At 39.6% G+C, this 21,936-nt stretch overlaps 2 protein-coding genes across 5 annotated transcripts; both read left to right on the forward strand.

Moving 5' to 3' along the window:
- Nucleotides 1-4,272: 4,272 nt before the first annotated feature.
- Nucleotides 4,273-7,835, forward strand: b3galt6 (UDP-Gal:betaGal beta 1,3-galactosyltransferase polypeptide 6). 4 transcript variants are annotated; one of them, XM_068315637.1, is made up of 2 exons: nt 4,273-4,374; nt 4,874-7,835. In XM_068315637.1, the coding sequence occupies exon 2, from the start codon at nt 4,884-4,886 to the stop codon at nt 5,901-5,903; it is 1,020 nt and encodes a 339-aa protein (XP_068171738.1). In that variant the 5' UTR covers nt 4,273-4,374; nt 4,874-4,883; the 3' UTR covers nt 5,904-7,835. The 4 variants fall into 4 exon arrangements, with proteins under 4 accessions (XP_068171738.1, XP_068171737.1, XP_068171736.1 ...); XM_068315636.1 differs by having other exon boundaries at nt 4,283-4,536; XM_068315635.1 differs by having other exon boundaries at nt 4,283-4,531.
- A 4,129-nt stretch (nt 7,836-11,964) lies between these two features.
- tmem167b (transmembrane protein 167B) lies at nt 11,965-19,270 on the forward strand. Its single transcript, XM_068315652.1, has 3 exons — nt 11,965-12,108; nt 16,484-16,615; nt 17,637-19,270. Exons 1-3 carry the CDS (start codon nt 12,099-12,101, stop codon nt 17,717-17,719), a joined length of 225 nt encoding a protein of 74 aa, XP_068171753.1. The 5' UTR covers nt 11,965-12,098; the 3' UTR covers nt 17,720-19,270.
- Nucleotides 19,271-21,936: the final 2,666 nt, after the last annotated feature.

The following is a 21,936-nucleotide window of genomic DNA, read 5'->3' on the forward strand; positions in this document are numbered from 1 at the left end:
AAAGGGGGTTGGAAGAGAAGTACAATAAAGTGAAGGCAGAGATTATAGTAAATGCACTTACTCAAATCCGTAGCTCTGACAGTTTGAGAGAGAAGGGGAGAAAAGAAAATATGTGACAAGACATACTCAGTGTGAAATTTTTGAAAGAATGAATGTCACTAAGAGTTCTATGAATGCTATGTTTACTTTGTGAGAAATGAAGAGGGCAGTATCAAAATCAGGTATAACAGCACCAGGAGAAAAAAAAAGATGTATTTCCTATATAGCATAATAATAAAGTATTCAGGTGTTATACGATATATGACCATGTTAAGATTTTACAGTAAGCGATATGGACAATGGGAAAAATTCCAAGAGGCATTCCTACCAGGAAACCAGGCAAGGGTACATCAAGTCCAGTGAAATATAGACCAAGAGTTGCAGCGTGCATGTTAAGTTGAGTGCACATGTCCCACTTACGCATATCAACATCAAGAGGGGCTTGTAGCAGGCGTTGACAGTGGGAGCTCATCAACATTTGATGGCCAACCCAGACAAACTGCGTGCTTTCAAGAGAGCTGCATTCAGCAACTTTCAGACAGTATAAATTCAGGACCATGTATCATTTTGGGGTAGTACATTTCAAATGAAGTGTAGATGGATGTCTGGCAGTTGTATGAAATCATTTTAAGAAATATACTGTATATGACTAGTATATTCACCAAGGAAAGACAGGGCAACATACACATAGTGATATACTGTATGGGCCTATGATAGAGTTGGATGTTTCTTTTGACAAAAAGCTAATGTGGAGCGAGCATGTGAAGAAGTTGAAGGATGAATGTAAAAAATGTCATGAGATGTTTAACAATATCAGATGGAGAATATATTTTTGAGCACTGATCAGATCACTGTTAGAACATGGATGTGTGGTTTATAGTACAGTAGCAAAGAAACTCAAAATTGAACAATTTATAAAATGACTCCAGGGTTGCTCTTCAGTTGAAATGGGCGAAATGTCATTGCATATTAGATACAAAGAAATAAGTTATAATTTTTGAATTTGAATTGCGCTTTTTGATTTGAACTGTGAAAACCTGGCAAACAATATGTCGAACATTTGATGGATTCCATCCATCCATTCATCGTCTACCGCTTGTCCGGGGCCGGGTCGCGGGGGCAACAGTCTCAGCAGGGATGCCCATACTTCCTTCTCCCCAGACACCTCCTCCTCCAGGGGGAGCCCGAGGCGTTCCCAGGCCAGCCTAGAAACATAGTCCCTCCAGCGTGTCCTAGGTCTTCCTCGAGGTCTCCTCCCGGTAGGACATTACCGGAACACGTCCCCAGGGAGGCGTCCAGGAGGAATCCGGAACAGATGCCCGAGCCACCTCAGCTGGCTACACTCGAGGCGGAGAAGCAGCGGTTCTACTCCGAGCTCCACCCTGGTGGCTGAGCTCCTCACCCTATCTCTAAGGGTGCGCCCAGCCACTCTACGGAGGAAACTCATTTCAGCCGCTTGTATCCGGGATCTTGTCTTTTCGGTCATGACCCACCTATGGTCATGAGCTTTGGTCATGACCCAAAGCTCATGACCATAGGTGAGAGTAGGAACGTAGATTGACCGGTAAATCAAGAGCTTCGTCTTGCGACTCAGCTCCTTCTTCACCACGACAGACCTATACAGCAACTGCATCACTGCAGAAGCTGCACCAATCCGTCTGTCAATCTCGCGTTCCATCCTTCCCTCACTCGTGAACAAGACCCCAAGATACTTAAACTCCTCCACTTGGGGTGAAGACTCTCCACCGACCTGAAGAGGGCACACCACCCTTTTCTGGTTGAGAACCATGGCCTCGGATTTAAAGGTGCTGATCCTCATCCCACTCGCATCACACTCAGCTGCAAACCGTCCCAGTGCACGCTGAAGGTCCAGGTTTGAAGAGGCCAACAGGACAACATCGTCTGCAAAAAGCAGAGATGAAATCCTTTGGTCACCAAACTGGACTCCCTCTGGATCCTGGCTGCACCTACAAATTCTGTCCATAAAGATTATGAACAGAACCGGTGATAGAGGGCAGCCCTGCCGGAGTCCAACACGCACCTGGAACAGGTCTGACTTACTGCAGGCAATGTGAACCAAGCTCTGGCTTCAGTCATACAGGGACCGGACAGCCCTCAGCAAAGGGCCCCGGACCCTATACTCCTGAAGCACTCCTCACAAGATACCACGAGAGACACGATCGAATGCCTTCTCCAGATCCACAAAACACATGTGGACTGGTTGGGCAAACTCCCATGAACCATCGAGCACTTGATGGAGAGTGTAGAGCTGGTCCAGTGTTCCACGACCGGGACGAAAACTGCGTTATTCCTCCTGAATCCGCGGTTCGACTATAGGTCTAATCCTCCTCTCCAGTACCCTGGAAAAACTTTCCCCGGGAGGCTGTGGAGTGTTATCCCCCTATAGTTGGAACACACCCTCCCGTCCCTCTTTTTAAAAAGAGGGACCACCGCCCCGGTCTGCCAATCCAGACTTACTGGCCCCGACTGCCATCCGATGTTACAGAGATGTGTCAACCATGAAAGTCCCTGTACATCCAGAGACTTGAGGTACTCAGGGCGAATCTCATATACCCCCGGTGCTTTGCCACCAATGAGTTTGGCAACCACCTCGGTGGCTTTAGCTTGGGTGATGGACGAATCCACCTCTGAGACCTCAGCTTCTGCTTCCTCTGTGTTAGACATGGCAGCGGGATTGAGGAGATCCTCGAAGTATTCTTTCCACTGCCCGACAATATCCTCAGTTGAGTTCTGCAGCTCTCCGCCTCTACTGTAAACAGTGTTGGCGGTGCACCGCTTTCCCCTCCTGAGGCGTTAAATGGTTTGCCAGAATTTCTTCGAGGTTCACCGATTGTCTTCCTCCATGGCCTCCCTGAACTCTTCCCAGACCAGAGTTTTTGCCTTGGGTTCCAGAGCCCAAGCTGTGGGTGGAGCTGAGCCTGGCCATATCTAGACGGTACCTCCCTCACAAGCTCTGGCTCCTTTCCCCCCAGCGAGGTGACATTCCATGTCCCTAGAGCTAGACTCTTTGTCTGGAGATTGGGTCATCGAGCCCCATGCTGATGAATGCCACCCAATCCACACTGCACCCGTCCCCTACGGTTTCTTCAGGGGGTGGTGAGTCCACCGGTGGTTGGGCCTACATCCTCCTTTTAGGCTGAGCCCGGTTACGACATACTGGGCGACGTCACGGTCCTTGATTTTTTTTTTTTACGGATTCAAGGTTTGCATTACAGGAAAACAGGTTTTGCTTAGAAAAAGCCACCCATGAGGGCTTCTGTTGAAAGGAAATTGTCAGACCATCTATGCTTGCACTCCGTTGAAATGATGCATGGATTAATGTATGAACAGTTATGTACATCATGTAGTACAATTGACACAGATAACATGCATGGCATATATGAACCACTCCACAGACTTATGTTACCAACATTTAAGCAGATTCCAGTGCACGGGCAGATGGATTAGCAAAGCAGGCTCAAAAGCTTGGGCGATTACAGAACATATATCAAGCAAATCTGAATAAAAATAAAAAATAAAAATAAATATAACCAAAGGATGGTAGAACCAGAAGCACAGGGTGACACCTTGATTCAATACAGACAGAAGAAACGACGGTGCAGTGGAAGAAGGTGCAAAAAAAGAATGGAAATGTGCACTGTGCAATATTTATTAAACAAAAAATAAAATACAGAAAGTTGAGGACAACTCAAGATCTAGAGATACTGTAATTGAAATTAAAATATGGTTCAGGAAAGGAAATGTTAAGCTAATAAAATTTGAAATTCCATGCCATAATCTAAAGAAATAAAAAATAGAGTCAATACTACAAAATTGGAAGGGTAGTGTTATTTGATGTGGAATATTTAAGGGCTGGATCAGGAACAAGGACGTAATGGTAAAGAAATTTACAATTCATCTCACTTTGTTGTAACATAATTAGGCAAAGCAGGAATAATTGTCACAGGGGGGTGAACGGGGAAAGAGCTTGCATACAAAAATGCAAAACATGCACATAAGAGGGCAGAGACAATGGCAATAAACTAAATCCAAATCATTATCTTATAAGAAATAAAAAAGAAATGACAGACGCAGTGGAACAGGGAAACCAAGGGCAGACGCTTTTTGTTTTGTTTTTTAATTTTTGCTGGCGACCAGACCCTCACTAGGTGGCGCTAATGTTGTTTTGTGGCAAACAACTGCGACAAAATAGCAGAAGAAGAAGAACATAACGGGAGCGATTGAAACAAGCGGAAGCAGGAACGTTTACATGGACTATATCGGTACTTGGCTCGGAACTCAGCGAACAGACTGATTTTTACTGATCTGTTGAATGTGATTATTTTTCTGCTTTCCATGTGTGTTCCAATATGAGCGACTGTTGTCATCACGTTAAGCGGAGTGAGTCTAGAAAGTACGCAGAGGGTCTTAGCTCGGGAAAACGTTAGCTCTGAAAAGCTGCTATCCGGCCCTGCTCTGCTGCATCCAATAAGTAAAGTTAAATTTCACACACACACACACACACACACACACACACACACACACACACACACACACACACACACACACACACACACACAAATCACTAAAGAGTGTATAGGATTATATTTGTGTTGTCTATTAGCACAATGGTTAAAGATATAAAGCCAAGATTTCCTACTTTGTGATTCATTCAGCGATGTTTGTGATCTGATGGAAAACACTAAATGTAGATTTGCTTGTTTTTAAACCTTATCTTTCTGATAAGGTTTGTTCAAATGCATATTTGCAAATTACAGTATACCTGCTTATATAATTGACCTAATTTTTGCTTTTTTGCTTGTTTTCACTGCAGATTCAGCGTCATGCGTCTATTTCGTCTAGTATGCCGCCACAAGATAGCACTGGTTATTGGCACTGTCTGCAGCTTTGTTGCAGTTTTGGTCTTCTTGGCCAAATGTACCTCAGAAACCCTGAAACAGGGCTACCAGGATCCTCCAGGTTTAGCCCCTCATGCTAACGCTCTGCAGTCTCATCCTGGGCAACATAACACACCTTCCAAATCAAAGGACTTGTCAGCTTTCCTTGTGGTCCTCATCACTACTGGACCAAAGTACACAGAGCGGAGGAGTATCATCCGCAGCACATGGTTGGCCAAACGGGACTCGGATGTTCTGGCAATGTTTGTGGTGGGAACTCAAGGGCTTTCTAACGAAGATCTTCAGAACCTTGACACAGAACAAGGACGACACAAAGACTTACTGTTACTGCCTGACTTACAAGATTCTTATGAGAATTTGACATTGAAGTTGCTGCATATGTACTCCTGGTTGGACCTGAATGTAAATTTCAAGTTTGTTCTTAAAGCAGATGATGACACGTTTGCTCGCTTGGATCTCCTTAAGGAGGAACTGAAAGGGAAAGATCCCAACCGGTTGTACTGGGGCTTCTTCTCCGGTCGGGGACGAATTAAAACCGGTGGGAAATGGAGAGAAACCACTTGGGATCTTTGTGACTATTACCTCCCCTATGCATTGGGAGGTGGGTACATCCTGTCAGCTGACCTGGTACATTATGTACATATTAATGCAGCATACTTGAAGATATGGCAGAGTGAGGATGTTTCACTGGGTGCCTGGCTAGCACCAGTTGATGTTCGCCGAACGCATGACACACGCTTTGACACAGAGTTCAAGTCACGTGGTTGCAACAACAAATACTTGGTAACGCATAAGCAGAGCCTGGAAGACATGTTGGAAAAACACCAAACACTGCAGCGAGACAACAGACTCTGTAAGGTGGAAGTCAAACTGCGATTGTCCTACGTGTATGACTGGAGTGTGCCACCCTCACAGTGCTGCCAAAGGAAAGACGGCATTCCTTAATTTGTGTCATTTTTATATGCTTGAAGTTGGCCCTGATTTTCTGTTTCCAAGTGGGAAAATTACGCGATAATCGTTTTTGAGCAAGTTTCCGTTGTTACACCATTGGAAATGGAATCATGGGTGCTAGATATATTAAATGTATTAATCCTGTTTAACCCTCCTCTAGAAAAGTCAGAGCCATTTCTTTTGGCATCAAGACAACGACAAACATTGTAAAGCTCTACAGATCCTATATCCAGTCTTTTTTTCTCGCTTCTTACCAATTGCAAAAATTGTTTTAGTGTTCCCATTTTCATTTAGAAGAGACTTAACCAGTTTTTTGAACTTGACCCAGTTTAAACAGATTAAGTTCTAGATTTTAAAACACTTTTTCTTTAATGTTTAAGAGTCTTAAGTGTAAATTTTCAATGTGGTTGTTACTTAGAGAGAAAAACCAAAACTATGAAATGTGTCTTTGAACAGTTTCACATATAAGACAGCTGTAGTACAATAGATTATATTTCTAGTAAACAAGGTTTAATGTGATCTAAATGAAGAAGTACTGAAATGCTTTAGAATGGTATTACAACCACCAGTAAAGCTCTAAATGATGTGCACCTGTTTCACACATCTCAGTGGTGTAACAATGAAGAATTGCCTTGAACGTTTGACCTTTTAGCTCTTGAGCAGGAGACAAACCTACGCCTGGTGTCCTTTTTGATTTGTATATTCTTTTAGTCTATTTTATCTGGATCTAAGCTTAAGCCAGCACTCCCTTAACACCAGTTTATTATTTTGGTGGTCGCCTGCTTTCCCTGGTTGGGGCTTCCTCTTCTGTTACACATGTGAAAATATTTACACTTACAGATACGTCTCACCCTGCCATGATGTCTAGTTTTTGTGTGAAAGCAATTTTTTTGTATTTATTGTTAATTTATTCTGCAACCAACATGATTCACTTTTACTGAGTTTGGACAGACGCTGCTTATGAGGAAATTTGTATTTATTGATGTGTTTTGGGGGTGTTGCATATATTTAACAAACATTTGTGGATCAGAAATGCTTGCTTTAATTGTCAAACCTTACTTGTTTTTAATGTATATTCAATGGTACACAAGTTGTAGCCCCATGATGCGCTGGCAACACGTCAGGGGTTACCCATCCTTCACCCGCAGCCAACTGGGAGACACTGCACCGTCACCCGTGACCCACTAGGTAGAAAAGCAGCTATAGACAAGATGATTATAGTCATCTCTTCCCTAAGACAATGGATGGATGGTACACAAGTTTTCATGTATTTTTGAGATGGAAAGACTGAAAAGGAAAATTGAATGTGCTTTATTCAGTAGGCCTTCTTTTTCTGCAACAGTCTGAATTTACAGGGTAAATACAAGCTTTTAATACAACGTAGCATAGAGCATTAACTGCTTAAAGATATAGTGGAGCCTGGAAGCTGCTCTTTTAGTCTTTGTGATGGCTGGACTGGCTAGGTGTGGTAGATAAATACTTTCCTACTTTATCAAAATATGTGTTGGGCTTTTTCAAGCCAGCAGTATTTTAACCTGTAATGAGACTCAACTAGCCTCTAGTTTTACTTCAGTTAGGTTGGTGTATTATTGGGCAGCTCACCAGATTCAGATCGAGAAATGCAATAAAAACTACCAGCTGGCACTTGGTCACTTTTCTCAACAAGAAGCATGTAACATCAAGTCCACCAACTAACGCAACCTTTCCAAGGATATCAGTAGCTACTATATGTTCCGAAACTTGTGAAATATGTAAAGTTGATATGGGAGAGGGAATACTGAATCCCAAACAGCAGGGGAACGCTGTGAAAAGAGCCATGTCAGAGTTCATTTTTATGAAAGATGCTACATTTTTGTGAATAATAACACAGATTGTTTGTTTTTATGTACATGTTGATCATTCCTTAATGTTTTATTAAAACCTCATATGTGATCTTGTCATTAATATACAGATATATTATTTTGTGTGAATGGAGAAGTCGTTCTAGAACAGCTTTCTTAAACCATTCTTTATTTGATCTCATACTGAAAAGAAAAAAGTGATTTTAATAGGTGCAAACAAAATATTTCTGTACTTCCTTCTGTCACTCCCCAGTGGTTAAAAATATTTGAAGAACTTCTTTTATGAGACACACCCTTCCCTTTCCAAAAGTTTCTGATGTTAACATGATGCTTCACTTCAAATGTAGGTCACATTAGAGAAATTTTGAAAGGCACTGCTTTTGTTTTATATTTAAAAGATAGATTTATACTAAAAACATTTAAAAATTTTGCTGAAACAACTAATTGAAAATTTTGGTTTCAGTGAAGATGGCATTGAACAAAATAAAAAATCCCAAGTTTAATATTTTCACCTAAAATCAATAGTATTTTAGTATTTTTTAATCACAATTGAGGTAAAAGCTTGAAAAAAAAAGTCATCGCAGCTGTTCTACAGAGTTCAACAGCGTAATTTCAATTACACCCAGAAATGATTATTTTATAGTGCAGACTAATGTCTTTATGCAACAATCAGAGAAAATACATTTTACACACATATAACGCCAAACTTATATCTGAATTCAAATAATTCATTATGCTAAAACACTAGTCTCATTGGTACAAATTGGGACATCGTATTTGAATAAAAACATAAAATAGTCTCTGTGTATTCATTCTTAAATAACTATAATTATAGAATTTTAATGCATAAATCTATATAGAAAGAATATGGGCTGATACTGTATTAAGCATTGTAATGCACAGTTTAAAATGGTTTTAGTTACTGAATATTACGAAAAGGGATTGGATATAACAATACTTCCCTTTTAAGATAGGATAAGATAAACCTTTATTCATGCCACAGTGGGGAAATTTCCACAATTACTGCAGCAGAAGGTAGTTACAGAGAATAGAAGAAAACGATAGAAATTATTTTGGAAAGAATGGTATTTAAGATCTAGATTATTTAATATAATGTATAGTGTTATTTTTTGTTTTACTGATCAACTACTCTTGAATTTTTAATTTTGTGTTTGCATGACTGGAATAAATATTAAATTTCTGTTTCCAACTGAGCTTCAAGTTTCTGGGGATCATCTGATTTCTACACCATCATCTGATTTCTACACCATTTCTACACCATCATCTGATTTCAACACCATCCAGCCCCAGCTCCTGCAGGATAAACTGACCTCCATGGCTGTGGACCCCTACCTCGTGAGCTGGATTACGGACTACCTAACGGACAGACCCCAGTACGTCCGTATGGGGGACTGTTTGTCTTCTATGGTGACCAGCAGCACAGGGGCGCCACAGGGGACCGTTCTATCCCCCATTCTCTTCACCCTCTACACATCAGACTTCAAGCACAACTCGGATACATGCCACATACAGAAGTACTCCGATGACACTGCGATAGTGGCATGTATCCGGGAGGGTGATGAGGGGGGGTACAGGGCATTGGTGGCTGACTTCGTGGAGTGGTGCCAACAGAACCAGCTCCAGCTCAACGTCTCCAAGACAAAGGAGATGGTTCTGGATTTCCGGTGGGCACCTCCCTCTCCACAGCCGGTGATCATCAAAGGCAGTGAGGTGGAGGTGGTAGAAAACTATAAGTACCTGGGACTGCAGCTAGACAGCAGACTGGACTGGTCACTCAACTCCAACTGTGTGTACAAGAAGGGGCAGAGCAGGATGTACTTCCTACGGAGGCTGGCCTCCTTCAACATCTGTCCTAAGCTCCTTTTCATGTTCTATCAGTCCGTAGTCTCCAGTGTGCTGTCATACGCCATTGTGTGTTGGGGTGGGGGGGCCAGGAAAAGAGATATGGACCATCTGAACAGACTCATCTGCAGAGCGGGCTCAGTGGTCGGGCTGAGCCTGGACTCTGTGGATATGCTTCTGGAGAGCAGGACCATGTCTAAAATTAAGGCCATCATGAACAACACCAGGCACCCCCTACACACCACCTTCTCCCAGCAGAGAAGCACCTTCAGTGGGAGACTGCTGTCACACAGCGCCTCCACAGAGAGGCTGAGGTCCTCCTTCGTGCCCCGTGCCATCAGGGGGTACAATGACTCTCTCAGGAGGAGCGGGGGGGAGGTGGAGAGGTCAGCACGGGGTTGAAAATGGATTTAATTTAATTTAATTTAAATTTAATTTTATACTGTTGTATATATATATATATATATATATATATATATATATAATTTATTTATTTTTTATACTGTTTTATATTTTAATTAAATTTTATACTGTTTAGATTTTATTTTATACTGTTTATATTTTAATACTGTAATATTTTTAAATTTTATACTGTTTATATTTTAGTTATAGTTTAGTATATAAGTCCTGTTAGTGCTGCATGTGTCTCTCTGTTAGTGTAATGTATGTCTTGTGGTATGTCCTGTGATGTCAGTGTTTCCTTTTCTCCTGGTGTTTATCCAGTATTATTTGTTATGTAATGCCTGAGCAGTGGATATATGCAATTTCCTCCGGGATTAATAAAGTATCTATCTATCTATCTATCTATCTATCTATCTATCTATCTATCTATCTATCTATCTATCTATCTATCTATCTATCTATCTATCTATCTATCTATCTATCTATCTATCTATCTATCTATCTATCTATCTATCTATCTATCTATCTATCTATCTATCTATCTATCTATCTATCTATCTATTCTATTGGGACAGATTTTTTTTAAGTTACAGCATTTAGGACCTTGTAATGATAAACACACATTTGATTCTAAGGAAAACATGCGCAAATTGTGGTCCCAGGAATTAAGTGTGTATGACTATGCATTGATGTAGTGTGAGTGGAATTTCAATTTATGTTCTCTGTTATGGTGTGTCCAGATTCAGAGCAGCTACAAATACAGTATTTTTCATCCTTTTCTTTTTCTTACTTCTCCCCATTTCCTGCCTCTGCTGCGGGCTCTAGGTGTCCAGTATTGCTGAGTGGAGTCCTTTAGTCACACCCTGTGGTCAATTAAGAGACCCAGTTGCTTCTCATGTATTTCTGCTTTTTCATTTGAAAATATGTGACTAGTCCTGTCACTGTACATTTATTCCTAATGAATTCTCTAGGCCACATGTTTCAAGATATAAGTTTATGTTTAAATGGTGTATTTAATGAATTGTACATTAATGTCACCTTTTTCAAAGAACAAAACCAAGACAGTGCATTAACTCACATGAAATGACCTACCTGCAAATCAGTGTGACTTCTGCTGCTGTTATTGAGAGACCAGTTCAGATATGCGTGGCTTCACCTTGGCAAGTGCTACTCTTATGTCATTTTCACAGCAAAGTCTGTTTCTTTTGTTTTCCATGCAGCTCAAGGAAGTGTTCCTTTATTTTTGCCAGTGCGAGACTAGAGTTAGTCAACTTGACCTTGCAAATCATGCAGAACGCTGACTACCATTACATTCCGTTATACAGTACATGTAAATTCACATTGCACATATTCGTCTGACCACTTCCTTTTTTTCTCAACATAGTTAATATGAATTAAAATATTAAGAAAGCAGTCACTATGTGAAGATACAGTCACACAAAATGTTACTCAATGTTTATTAGTAAATTTTTTACTTGCGATTATAGCAAGCTGCTATCTTGGACAGGTGGCTTTTTGGGGCTTACTCAATTCGTTTACACTGAGCCACAGTGGCTTAGTCATACTACCTCCTAGTGCAGGCCCAGAGTTTTATCCACGTTGAGAAGTTGTGCCAGTCCATGACGTGCTTTTTTAATGAGTTTTCTTTTTCTTGGCTGTTGCATGAAACTTATGATTAGTGTTCTGATCAAATGAAAATGATATACACTGATGTTTATTGTATGAGTTCAGAAGAAGGATGGTTCGAGTCTTTTGTGGTATGCAAATGTATGAAAAAAGGTTGTCAGAGAGATTCGTTATAAAATGCACATTTTATCGCTCAACATTATGCAAACAATAATACAGAATATGGAAAATTCGGGCTGTGAATGTGGTGCAGTGAATCAGTCATTCCAGTAGATGGCAGCAATACTTGACAGATCAAAACACTTAAAACGTAAAAGAAGACGTAAACCGCTGAAGGCGGAAGTGTCATCCGAGTGATCGCGAAGTACACTTTTCAGATTTTAATGCATTATGGATTGTTGATTTATCGGGAAAAAAGAAACAGTTACATAATATTATCAACGAACAATCAGCGAATATGACAAATGGTAGGTGCATTTTCTTATGTAACTATTAATGAAGGTCTGCCGTAGACATGCAAGTTAAGCTAGCTAAGGTACTTACTAGATGGATGGCTAGCGTTGAAGCTAGTTTAGCTGTAGACGTGGCCCGTGGTGGTACACTAGTGGGACCACAGCTAACGTTGTGTTTTCACACATTCATTTCAAAGTTTGACATCCTTGGTGACAAGCTCTCATCAAATATGTTTTGCAGTATATTTGTTTTTATTGCCCACAAGGCTTCTTGCTACCTAGCTTTGACAGACGTATCAGTGGCTAATGCGAAAACAAAATTCTCATAGCTTGACGGCCACAGCAGTCTAAATGGAAAGTACAACCCTAATCTTCACCATATCAGTCTCTCTGGTTGTCTTCCACTGTCTGTGTGGGTGGATGAACGTATGGCAGCTCTCTGTGTTGAGTAAAGTCAACTGGACTTGTAGGACAAACTTGAAGACGTTTCGCCTTTGATCCAAGAGGCATCGTCAGTTCTGACAGGCTGGTGGGGGAGTTCCTGATGTTTCTCATATATTCTTATTATGATTTAACAACTTTGAAGACTCCCACTAGGTTAAATACCTGGAAATCCCCACCATCCTCTCAGAACTGGATCAGCTTCGTGGAGACGTGAAACTCCTTAAAGCTTTATACAAATCCAGTTGATTTCCAACATAGAGATCAAGTGGGCTTAAAGCTGTACGCAAAAATACTCAACTACGTTGTATAATGATTGAAAAATCTACTTTTTTATCATATGTTATAATACACAAAATAGTTTATATGGTTCAATGCAATAACATTCAACACAACATTTTCAACAACATATACTCAAATTAGATGACACTGTTTCAACATTTCTAGCAATACTTAGCATCAGCTTTCCTTAACCCTTAGGTACCGATTAAAATGGCTCTACACCTTAGCCAAAGAGACAAAAAATTGACATTTTATAAAAGTGTTAAAAAAAATTGTAATACAGAAATATATATTTTTCTTTCAATGCACCAATCTTTTACATTACTTCAGCCCTATCCATAGATATAAAGTTGTATTTATTATTTTATATGTCTATATGGAATTTGCCATTATAACCTTTTTTTCTTCCAATGGGAAAAACACGAAATGTGGAATATTTCCAGAAGTTAGTGCACAGTTAAATACTTCTGCTAAAGATATTACAACCTTGACCATACCAATAATTGGTAGGATTATTAACTTTAATGCATCATTAGTTTTTGGTACAATGAGAATTTTAACTTTTCTGAACACTTTAACCAAAGAGACAAAAAATTGACATTTCATAAAAGTCTTCAAAAAAATTGTAATACAGACATATATTTTTTTCTTTCAACGCACCAATCTTTTCCATTACTCCAGCCCTATCCATAGATATAAAGTTTTTCCATTATTATATATGTCTATATGGAATTTGCCATTACAACCCTCTTTTTCTTCCAATGGGAAAAACACAAAATGTGGAATATTTCCAAAAGTTAGTGGACAGTTAAATACTTCTGATAAAGATATTACAACCTTGACCATACCAACAATTGGTAGGATTATTAACTTTAATGCATTATTAGTTTTTGGTACAATGAGAATTTTGGCTTTTCTAAACACTTTAACCAAAGAGACAAAAAATTGACATTTCATAAAAGTCTAAAAAAAACATGCCATACAGAAATATTTTTTTCTTTCAGTGCATCTGATCTTTTCCATTACTTCAGCCCTATTCATAGATATAAAGTTTTTTTTATTATTATATATGTCTATATGGAATTTGCCACGACAACCCTCTTTTTCTTCCAATGGGAAAAACACAAAATATGGAATATTTAGAAAAATTTGCATATGATTAAATATTTCGGCTAAAGATATTACAACCTTGACCATGCCAGTAATTGGTAACAATATTAACTTTAATGCATAATTAGTTTTTGGTACAAAGAGAATTTTAAAGTTAATGAACACATTGGCTAATGGTCCAAAACGGATCATGTCATGAAATTGTATGCGCCTCGCCATGGCAACGTGTCCGGTGCAGACAAACAAAAATGAGACCTTCGTACAACTATATATTTTATTATACATATAAACATTTCAACATTCATTAAATTTCAAACATAAGAACAATATTTGTGCAGTGTATGCCGTGGTATGGTATGTTTTGTTGTTGTTGTTGTGTGTGTGTGTGTGTGTGTGTGTGTGTGTGTGTGTGTGTGTGCGTGCGTGCGTGTGTGAGAATGAATGTTTACTGGCACTTGAAACACGACTCACAGATAATCTTGTAGTGCCTCTTGCATGCATGTGCGTGACACTTTGCGCACTGGCTCCACACTCCCTTCTGATCAGCGCACAGCACACGCGAGTCTTACGTGATTTGGCCGCGACCGGCTGTGGCTCCTCCCCTCCCCATCTTCCTCTTGATTGGCCCGGCCCTGGACTTCACGGACCAGGCTCGCCGAAAACGGTGCTCTAGGCATCCGCGGTCGGTTCTCCATTGCTGGGGTGACGAGCGCTGCGCCGAGCTGCTCCAAAAAAAGGTGGCGTTTCGTGGACCGAGAGCTGTTCCAGCCGGGGTACACAGACAAGAAAAGACGGAAGGCGTTGTAGCAGGAAACATGGACCATGTGATAAAAAAAGACACATGGGCCAGCGGCGCGTTTGCCGGCTGCAGGAGTAGGTGCCACAAGCCTGCGGAAGAAAAACAAATTACACGAATGATATGCATACAATTTCACACATCCCTCTTGATAAATAGAAAAATATTCAACGAAATAAAGTGCATAGGCTATTGCTATATCGCACAATCAAACGTAGTGAGTAACAGTAAATAAATACCAGTAAGTGAAATAAATAAGTGATGCGTAAATACCTGGTCCAGGTGGTCGACGGCTCCTTTGCAGCGATTATAGTCCATTATTATTTGTGGGGTTTTTTTCCCCGATTCCTGGACCTCTGGTTCCCGGTGTTTTGTGCTCAGGAGAAGCACGTTTGTTTTGTTTTGTTTTTGTTTTTTTGGGATGGGGGGGCGACGACATATGACACGATCGCTGTCTTCATGCGTGAATCCGAACAACGATGACTGCACTTGCCGCTGTTTACTGTCTAAGAGCTGCGGGGGGAGCACAGCCAGCCCCCCCAGCCAGCGGAAAAGATGTAAAAAAAAAAAAAAAAAAGTGTCCGTGGTCAGCGTGTGGCCCTGGAGCGATTCAGTGAGCTCCAGTGCCACACGCATTCCTTGGTTGCGCTCCACCGGAGCTGACGCAGACCTCCCCCTATAAACCTGGAGCCTCCACGCGTTAGAGGTCTGGACATCACACAAAGCCCAGATTTTGAGTCCGTACTTGGCTGGTTTGGAAGGCATGTATTGTTTGAATGAACAACGGCCCCTAAAAGCGACCATTTATCTACAGTGACTTCTTTTGATCCAGCAAATTTTGCTGGATCAAAAGAAGCCTCCGCTCACCTATTGGATGAATGGAAATACATATTTTTGCAGGTGTGTAAACACAGACCTGCAAAACAAATCATGTCCTTTTTCATGTCCTTCTGTCACACCCACTACCTTTCATGAAGGTAGTTGTTGTGAATGAAGGAACGAAAATAAGAAGAAGGAGGAGTAAACAGGAGGAGTAAACACAGACGGTGGGTCTGTGTCTGTGCTGTGGGGTCAATGTGGGGACAGTGGCTTGCTGCAGACAATGAAGATCATGTTGCATTATAACATGGCAGCATTATTGTATATAGTAATATATATAATATGCATATATAATATATTAATATATTATATATATATATATGCCTATAGCATATGAAAAATATGTGGTTATAATGGGAGTCAATGAGACCATTTTTGTACCAATTGGTTCCTGTGTGTACACGGTGACAATCTACTATTCTATACACTTCCAATGACAGGCATTAAGGAATTTAGAAAATAAAGTTGAAAGAAAATGACTGGCAAAATTTAATATATTTAGCCTTTTAATTGACTGATTTATTGGGAAAGAAAAACATAAAAACAACAAAAATGTCACTTTTGGTACCAATCAGTCCCCAAGGGTTAAAGGCCTAAACTTAAAGAAGCTTGAACCAAAAACTGACAAAATGTCCTACCTACAGTGAAACATTTTGATGGGTGCTGGAAAGATGCTTGGCAGCCACTGACAGTTCTCCTCATTGTCTTCACGGTTATTACTACAATTAGTACCGTTATTACTGTTAGCACTGTCAACTTCTCTCTCTTTCTGTCTCTGTCTTGTCATTGTTACACACCTCCAAAAATATACTAGAGTCAACAATACGGCTTGTAAACACAGGATTAATATTTTTTGCCTTTTTATGTACTGTTATTCCATAGTGTACTCATTCGATGGCATCCTAGTGTTCGGGCTGCTGTTCATCTGCACCTGTGCATATCTCAAAAAGGTGCCTCGCATAAACAGCTGGCTGTTGTCAGAAAAGAAAGGAGTGTGGGGTGTCTTCTACAAAGGTAGGTTGATGGAAGATGACAGTTGTGTTTTGACATCTGTTTGGTATTTTCTAGAGGAGAAAAATATTGTCTAAGTGTAGATGTGTATTTTTAAGGATAAAATACATCTTAGTAAAAGTAAAAAAAAATCTATTCTTCCATTCCACTCTATCCAATCGAGCCACCGAACATTGTATACAAGTAAAATTAGGAGCACTGCTATCTGTTCAAGTAAATCTTTAATTGCTATTTGTATTTATACATTTATGTATATATATATTACAACAGGAAAAGTGTATGTTAAAATTCTTTAGTGAGTAACAAAGTATTTAGAAGATTTTTTTGTAAATACTATGGTTATAGTTTGGTGTTAGAGTTTTGCACTAATTCCTGAAGTCTACAGAAATTAGCAGCCTCTCTCCCTTGGTGATGCTTTGGCACACTTTCAAATGTAATAATCTCTCAAGTACTAGGTCAGATTAATTAATGTAAAGTAACTGGATTTGCAGGTGAAACTGTTTGTCATGCAAAAACTTCCCAAACTTCCCTCGAATCTGTTGTGATTGTTCTCATTCTCTGAAACAATCATCCGTTATCACATTTTGGCATGTCGCAGTAGTAAAAGAGCATGACTTCCAAATAACAATCATTGTTCTGGTGCACATATAGTCAGGCTAGTTTAGGTGTATGTACTAGCTCGATTGTATATAGCGCACTGGGATGGCTTCATGATGTCAAACCATAATTAGTTTAACCTACAGTATATTCTCCTTCAATAAATGGGAAAGCTTATGGTGAAAGGGCCTATAGAGCTCAACATACAAAAACCCTTTGAAGTTAAAAGCAGAGCTTTACCTTCAGTTAAAATAGTCAAGTCATCCAATGTAGCAAAGCCAATTTGAGCTTTTTTTTTCAGGAGAATTTCTCATGGAAGACATCCTTAACTGATAACACATCTGTTTAAATAGTTTGCTATATTTTTGTCTGTAGTTTTTCTGTAATATTTTTGCTTACCCTTTTATCCATTTACGTCTCCCCTCAGCTGCAATAATTGGGACACGGCTTCACATTGCTGTGGCAATTTCCTGCTTGACCATGGCTTTCTACGTTGTTTTCTTAAAATGATCAAAGTCAGAATGGACTGGAAAAGACTGGACAGGTGCAGGCTGGGGATGGCCTCATCTTCGTGCGTACGTGTTAATCCTTGTGGTGGGACGCCTCTTGGATTACATGAATGAAGAAACCGCATTGCCCCTGTGGACCCATGTGAAATACAGGGCCCTTCGTAATAGGAACAGCATCCTGAAACTATCCAACAGGTAACCGAGAGGAGAGATCCTGTTGGATGACATGGTATCATTTTATAGGGTAGTACTGTTGGTTGTCACCATCCACATGCCACAAATAATTGTATTGAAGATGCAGAAGATCGAAGAGCAGCGTGTACATTATACATTATACATCTGTACAACCTAAACTTATCTTAAATGTATATATTTGGAAAAATAAATGACCAAAAGAGATTTGTCAGAGGTTATGTCGGATCAAACTAGTGATCAATTCTGCTTGCTCACAACTTTTTCTGTTTTTTCTGAATCACTTCTGTCAAGGATTGAGGGGAAGATAAACAAAGCTAATATATGAAGATATACTTGTGTAGATTTATATTTTACATTTTTTGCATCTCTTCTTAACTGTGCTGTTTTACAGTAAACCTTGGTTCAGGTTTGAAATACACATTTTGCACACATGTCTATTGTGTTTCCTTTGATATCCAATAAACACTTAAAATGTTTTAAATTTCAGATTGTTGCATGTTCAACTGTATCTCAAACAGGAGTCAAACATTGGTCAGTTACATTATGATCTTTATATTGTCACTATCATATTGAAGTAATAACCACGGCTTATTGTGAAAATAAGATTTATCCATATGGATTGGACATAGTGCCGTGTATGGATGGTGCTTCTCATGCTACTTGCATATTTTTAATATGACTTAAATTCAGCCATGTTATTTTTTATTGCCAAGAAGAAGAAATTGTTTTGGGTGGGGCTATAATGCACTACGCTTCCGTACAACTTTGAGTAAATCATTAGGCATAAAATTACCTTTCAGGTAACTGAATGTACTCATGAAGCTTTTATGTTTTATTTATTATTCACATTGAATGTAAACCATTTTTTGCCACTATTCAACAAACAACAAAAAAAAGAAAAAGTGGTCTTAAGTCCAAATCAGGAATAATCAAACAATGCATCAATGCAGTATTTAATTGGAACAATTTTAATAGCAAATATGTCTACTTTCATCTTTGAAAAAATTAAGGTTAACTTGTCATATCTGAAGATTCACATTCCTCCTTGTCATGATAGATCTCTATGTTGAATTAAAGTCAACTGGACTTGAAAGCGTGAAGACATTTCACCTCTCATCCAAAAGGTTTCCTCAGTCTGGCACGTTTTTATTTGGATCAGCTCTTCTGTCATCTAAAATAACTGAAGTTTTCAACTCCAACCACAAACACAAGGAGTGACATTTACAACTTGCTTTGAATCAGTTATATGGAGCATTGACCTCAAACTGGTATTATTTATACTGTAAAATGAATCATCTCTGATAAATGTGGTCTAGCACCCATGCAAAAATATACTGTAGACGCAGTACATTAGTGTGTCCCAATAAAACTTTGAATCTTTTACTCTTTGGTCCAAGTCTTTGGGCTTCTGCCCTTCCTGACAATGTCATCAAATTACTCTCCTTTAGGATAACCTGCTCTCAGAATTTAAACTGCTACGCTGTGATTTGTTTTGATTTACCTTACTGTATATTGTACTGAACCATTTTGGGATGTTTCTCATCTATCCTTGTACTGGACCTGTTTCTCAACAGTCTGAAAATCACATTTGTTTTATTTATTTCATTTTCATAGCAGAAAAAGCATGATCAATATATACAGATGGGGGAGTAAAACAGTTTTTTTGGTCAATGGCCATATTTTAAAAATTAATTTTGTATTAGTACAAAATTAATATAACATACAAAATTAATATACAAAATTGTAATAATATAGTACAAACTAATAAATAGTTTGATATAACTACAATAATGTCATGATATAGTGAGGATAATATGACTACAATAATGTCATGATAAAATGAGGATAGTAATGCACTAATACTAAAAGATTATATAAAAGAAATATAGAATAAGGGGTGTCTGGGTGGGTGATTTACATAACCAGGAGTGGATGCAATGGTGGTAACTCAAGGCCCTAGTCCTGTTTTTCGTCTGGCTGTCTCTTAGATAGATAGACAGATATATACTTTATTAATCCTGGAGGAAATTGCCCATATCCACTGCTTGGGCATACGTAACGAATAAATACTGGATAAACACCTGGAGAAAAAGAAACACTGACACCACAGGACATACCACAAAACATACTGTACACTACAACACTAAAAGACATATTTGTCACTAACAGGACATATACTAAACTAAAATATAAACAGTATAAACTGAAATGACAAGTGAATATAGTAGGAGGCCCACATGGTGGGTAAGGTACATCATCTTACATTGTAAGAATTCATATATTCATTATGTATTAATTCATACATTCATTATGTATGAATGATCTTATTTTGGCTTATTTTTAGTTTGGAGACAGACATGAGATGGTTAAAGCCTATTCCTAGGTCTAAGGATGATTTCACTTATGCATCCTTAAAGTTGACAACACAAAATAAGGCACGTAAAGGTACGGGCTACCAAATCAATATTAAGTCATCATGTGACTTGCTGTAGTATTTGAGTGGAACAGGTGTGCTGAGGTGTGCAATTAGGGGTCGCCACAGCGAATCAATTTCCTCCATCTAGCCCTGTCCTTTGAATCCTCTTCTCTCACACCAACTACCTTCATGTCCTCTTTCACTACATGCATAAACCTCCTCTTTGGTCTTCCTCTAGGCCTCCTGCCTGGCAGTTCAAAACTCAGCATCCTTCTACCAATATATTCCCTATCTTTCCTCTGGACATGTCCAAACCATCTCAGTCTGGCCTCTCTGACTTTATCTCCAAAACCTCTAACATGTGCTGTCCTGATGTACTCATTCCTGATCCTATCCATTCTGGTCACTCCCAGAGAGAACCTCAGCATCTTCATCTCTGCTACCTCCAGCTCTGTCTCCTGTCTTTTCTTCAGTGACACTGTCTCTAGACCAAACAACATCACTGGTCTCACCACAGTTTGTAAACCCTTCCTTTCATTTTAGCTGAAACTCTTCTATCACACATCACACCTGACACTTTCCTCCACCCGTTCCATCCTGCTTGTACATGCTTCTTCACCTCTTTTCCACACTCTCCATTGCTCTGGACTGTTGACCCTAAGTTAAAATTAGTTAAATCCTCCACCTTCTTGATCTCTTCTCCCTGTAACCTCACTCTTCCACTTGGGTCCCTCTCATTCACACACATGTACTCTGTCTCACTGCGGCTAACCTTCATTCCTCTCCTTTCCAGGACAAACCTCCACCTCTCTAGATTCTCCTCCACCTGTTCCCTGCTCTCACTACAGATCACAATGTCATCTGCAAACATCATAGTCCACAGAGATTCCTGTCTAACCTCGTCTGTCAGCCTGTCCATCACCATAGCGAACAAGAAGGGGCTCAGAGCTGATCCCTGATGCAGTCCCACCTCCACCTTGAACTCCTCTGTCAAAAAAGCACACCTCACCACTGTCTTACAGTCCTCATACATGTCCTGCACTGCTCTCACATACTTCTCTGCCACTCCAGACTTCCTCATACAATACCACAGTTCCTCTCTGGACACCCTGTCGTAAGTTTTCTCCAGATCTACAAAAACACAATGCAGCTCCGTCTGGCCTTCTCTGTACTTCTCTATCAACATCCTCAAATCAAATACTGCATCTGTAGTACTCTTTTTTGGCATGAAACCATACTGCTGCTCACAAATGTTCACTTCTGCCCTTAGTCTAGCTTCCACTACTCTCTCCAATAACTCCATTGTATGGCTCATCAGCTTTATTCCTCTGTAGTTGCCACAACTCTGCACATCTCCCTTGTACAGAAAGACAACCGTGCATCACTCGTGCAAGAATTTTTTATAGCACAGTACAAATGGATAACACAAATGACACAAATTATGAATGAATTCAGTTTACAGTAACTTGCTTCCACATGTTCCCATATGTATGTTAGCGATTCGTTTTCTCTTACACTGTGGCCATTTGTAAACATACAGGTTAACGTCTATATTTTTTAGTCGTGATATGAAGTTAAGTTTCCTGTATTCTTCAGCAAACTCTTGT

This window comes from Antennarius striatus, chromosome 5 (assembly GCF_040054535.1).
Source record: "Antennarius striatus isolate MH-2024 chromosome 5, ASM4005453v1, whole genome shotgun sequence".
Taxonomy (NCBI): Eukaryota; Metazoa; Chordata; class Actinopteri; order Lophiiformes; family Antennariidae; genus Antennarius; species Antennarius striatus.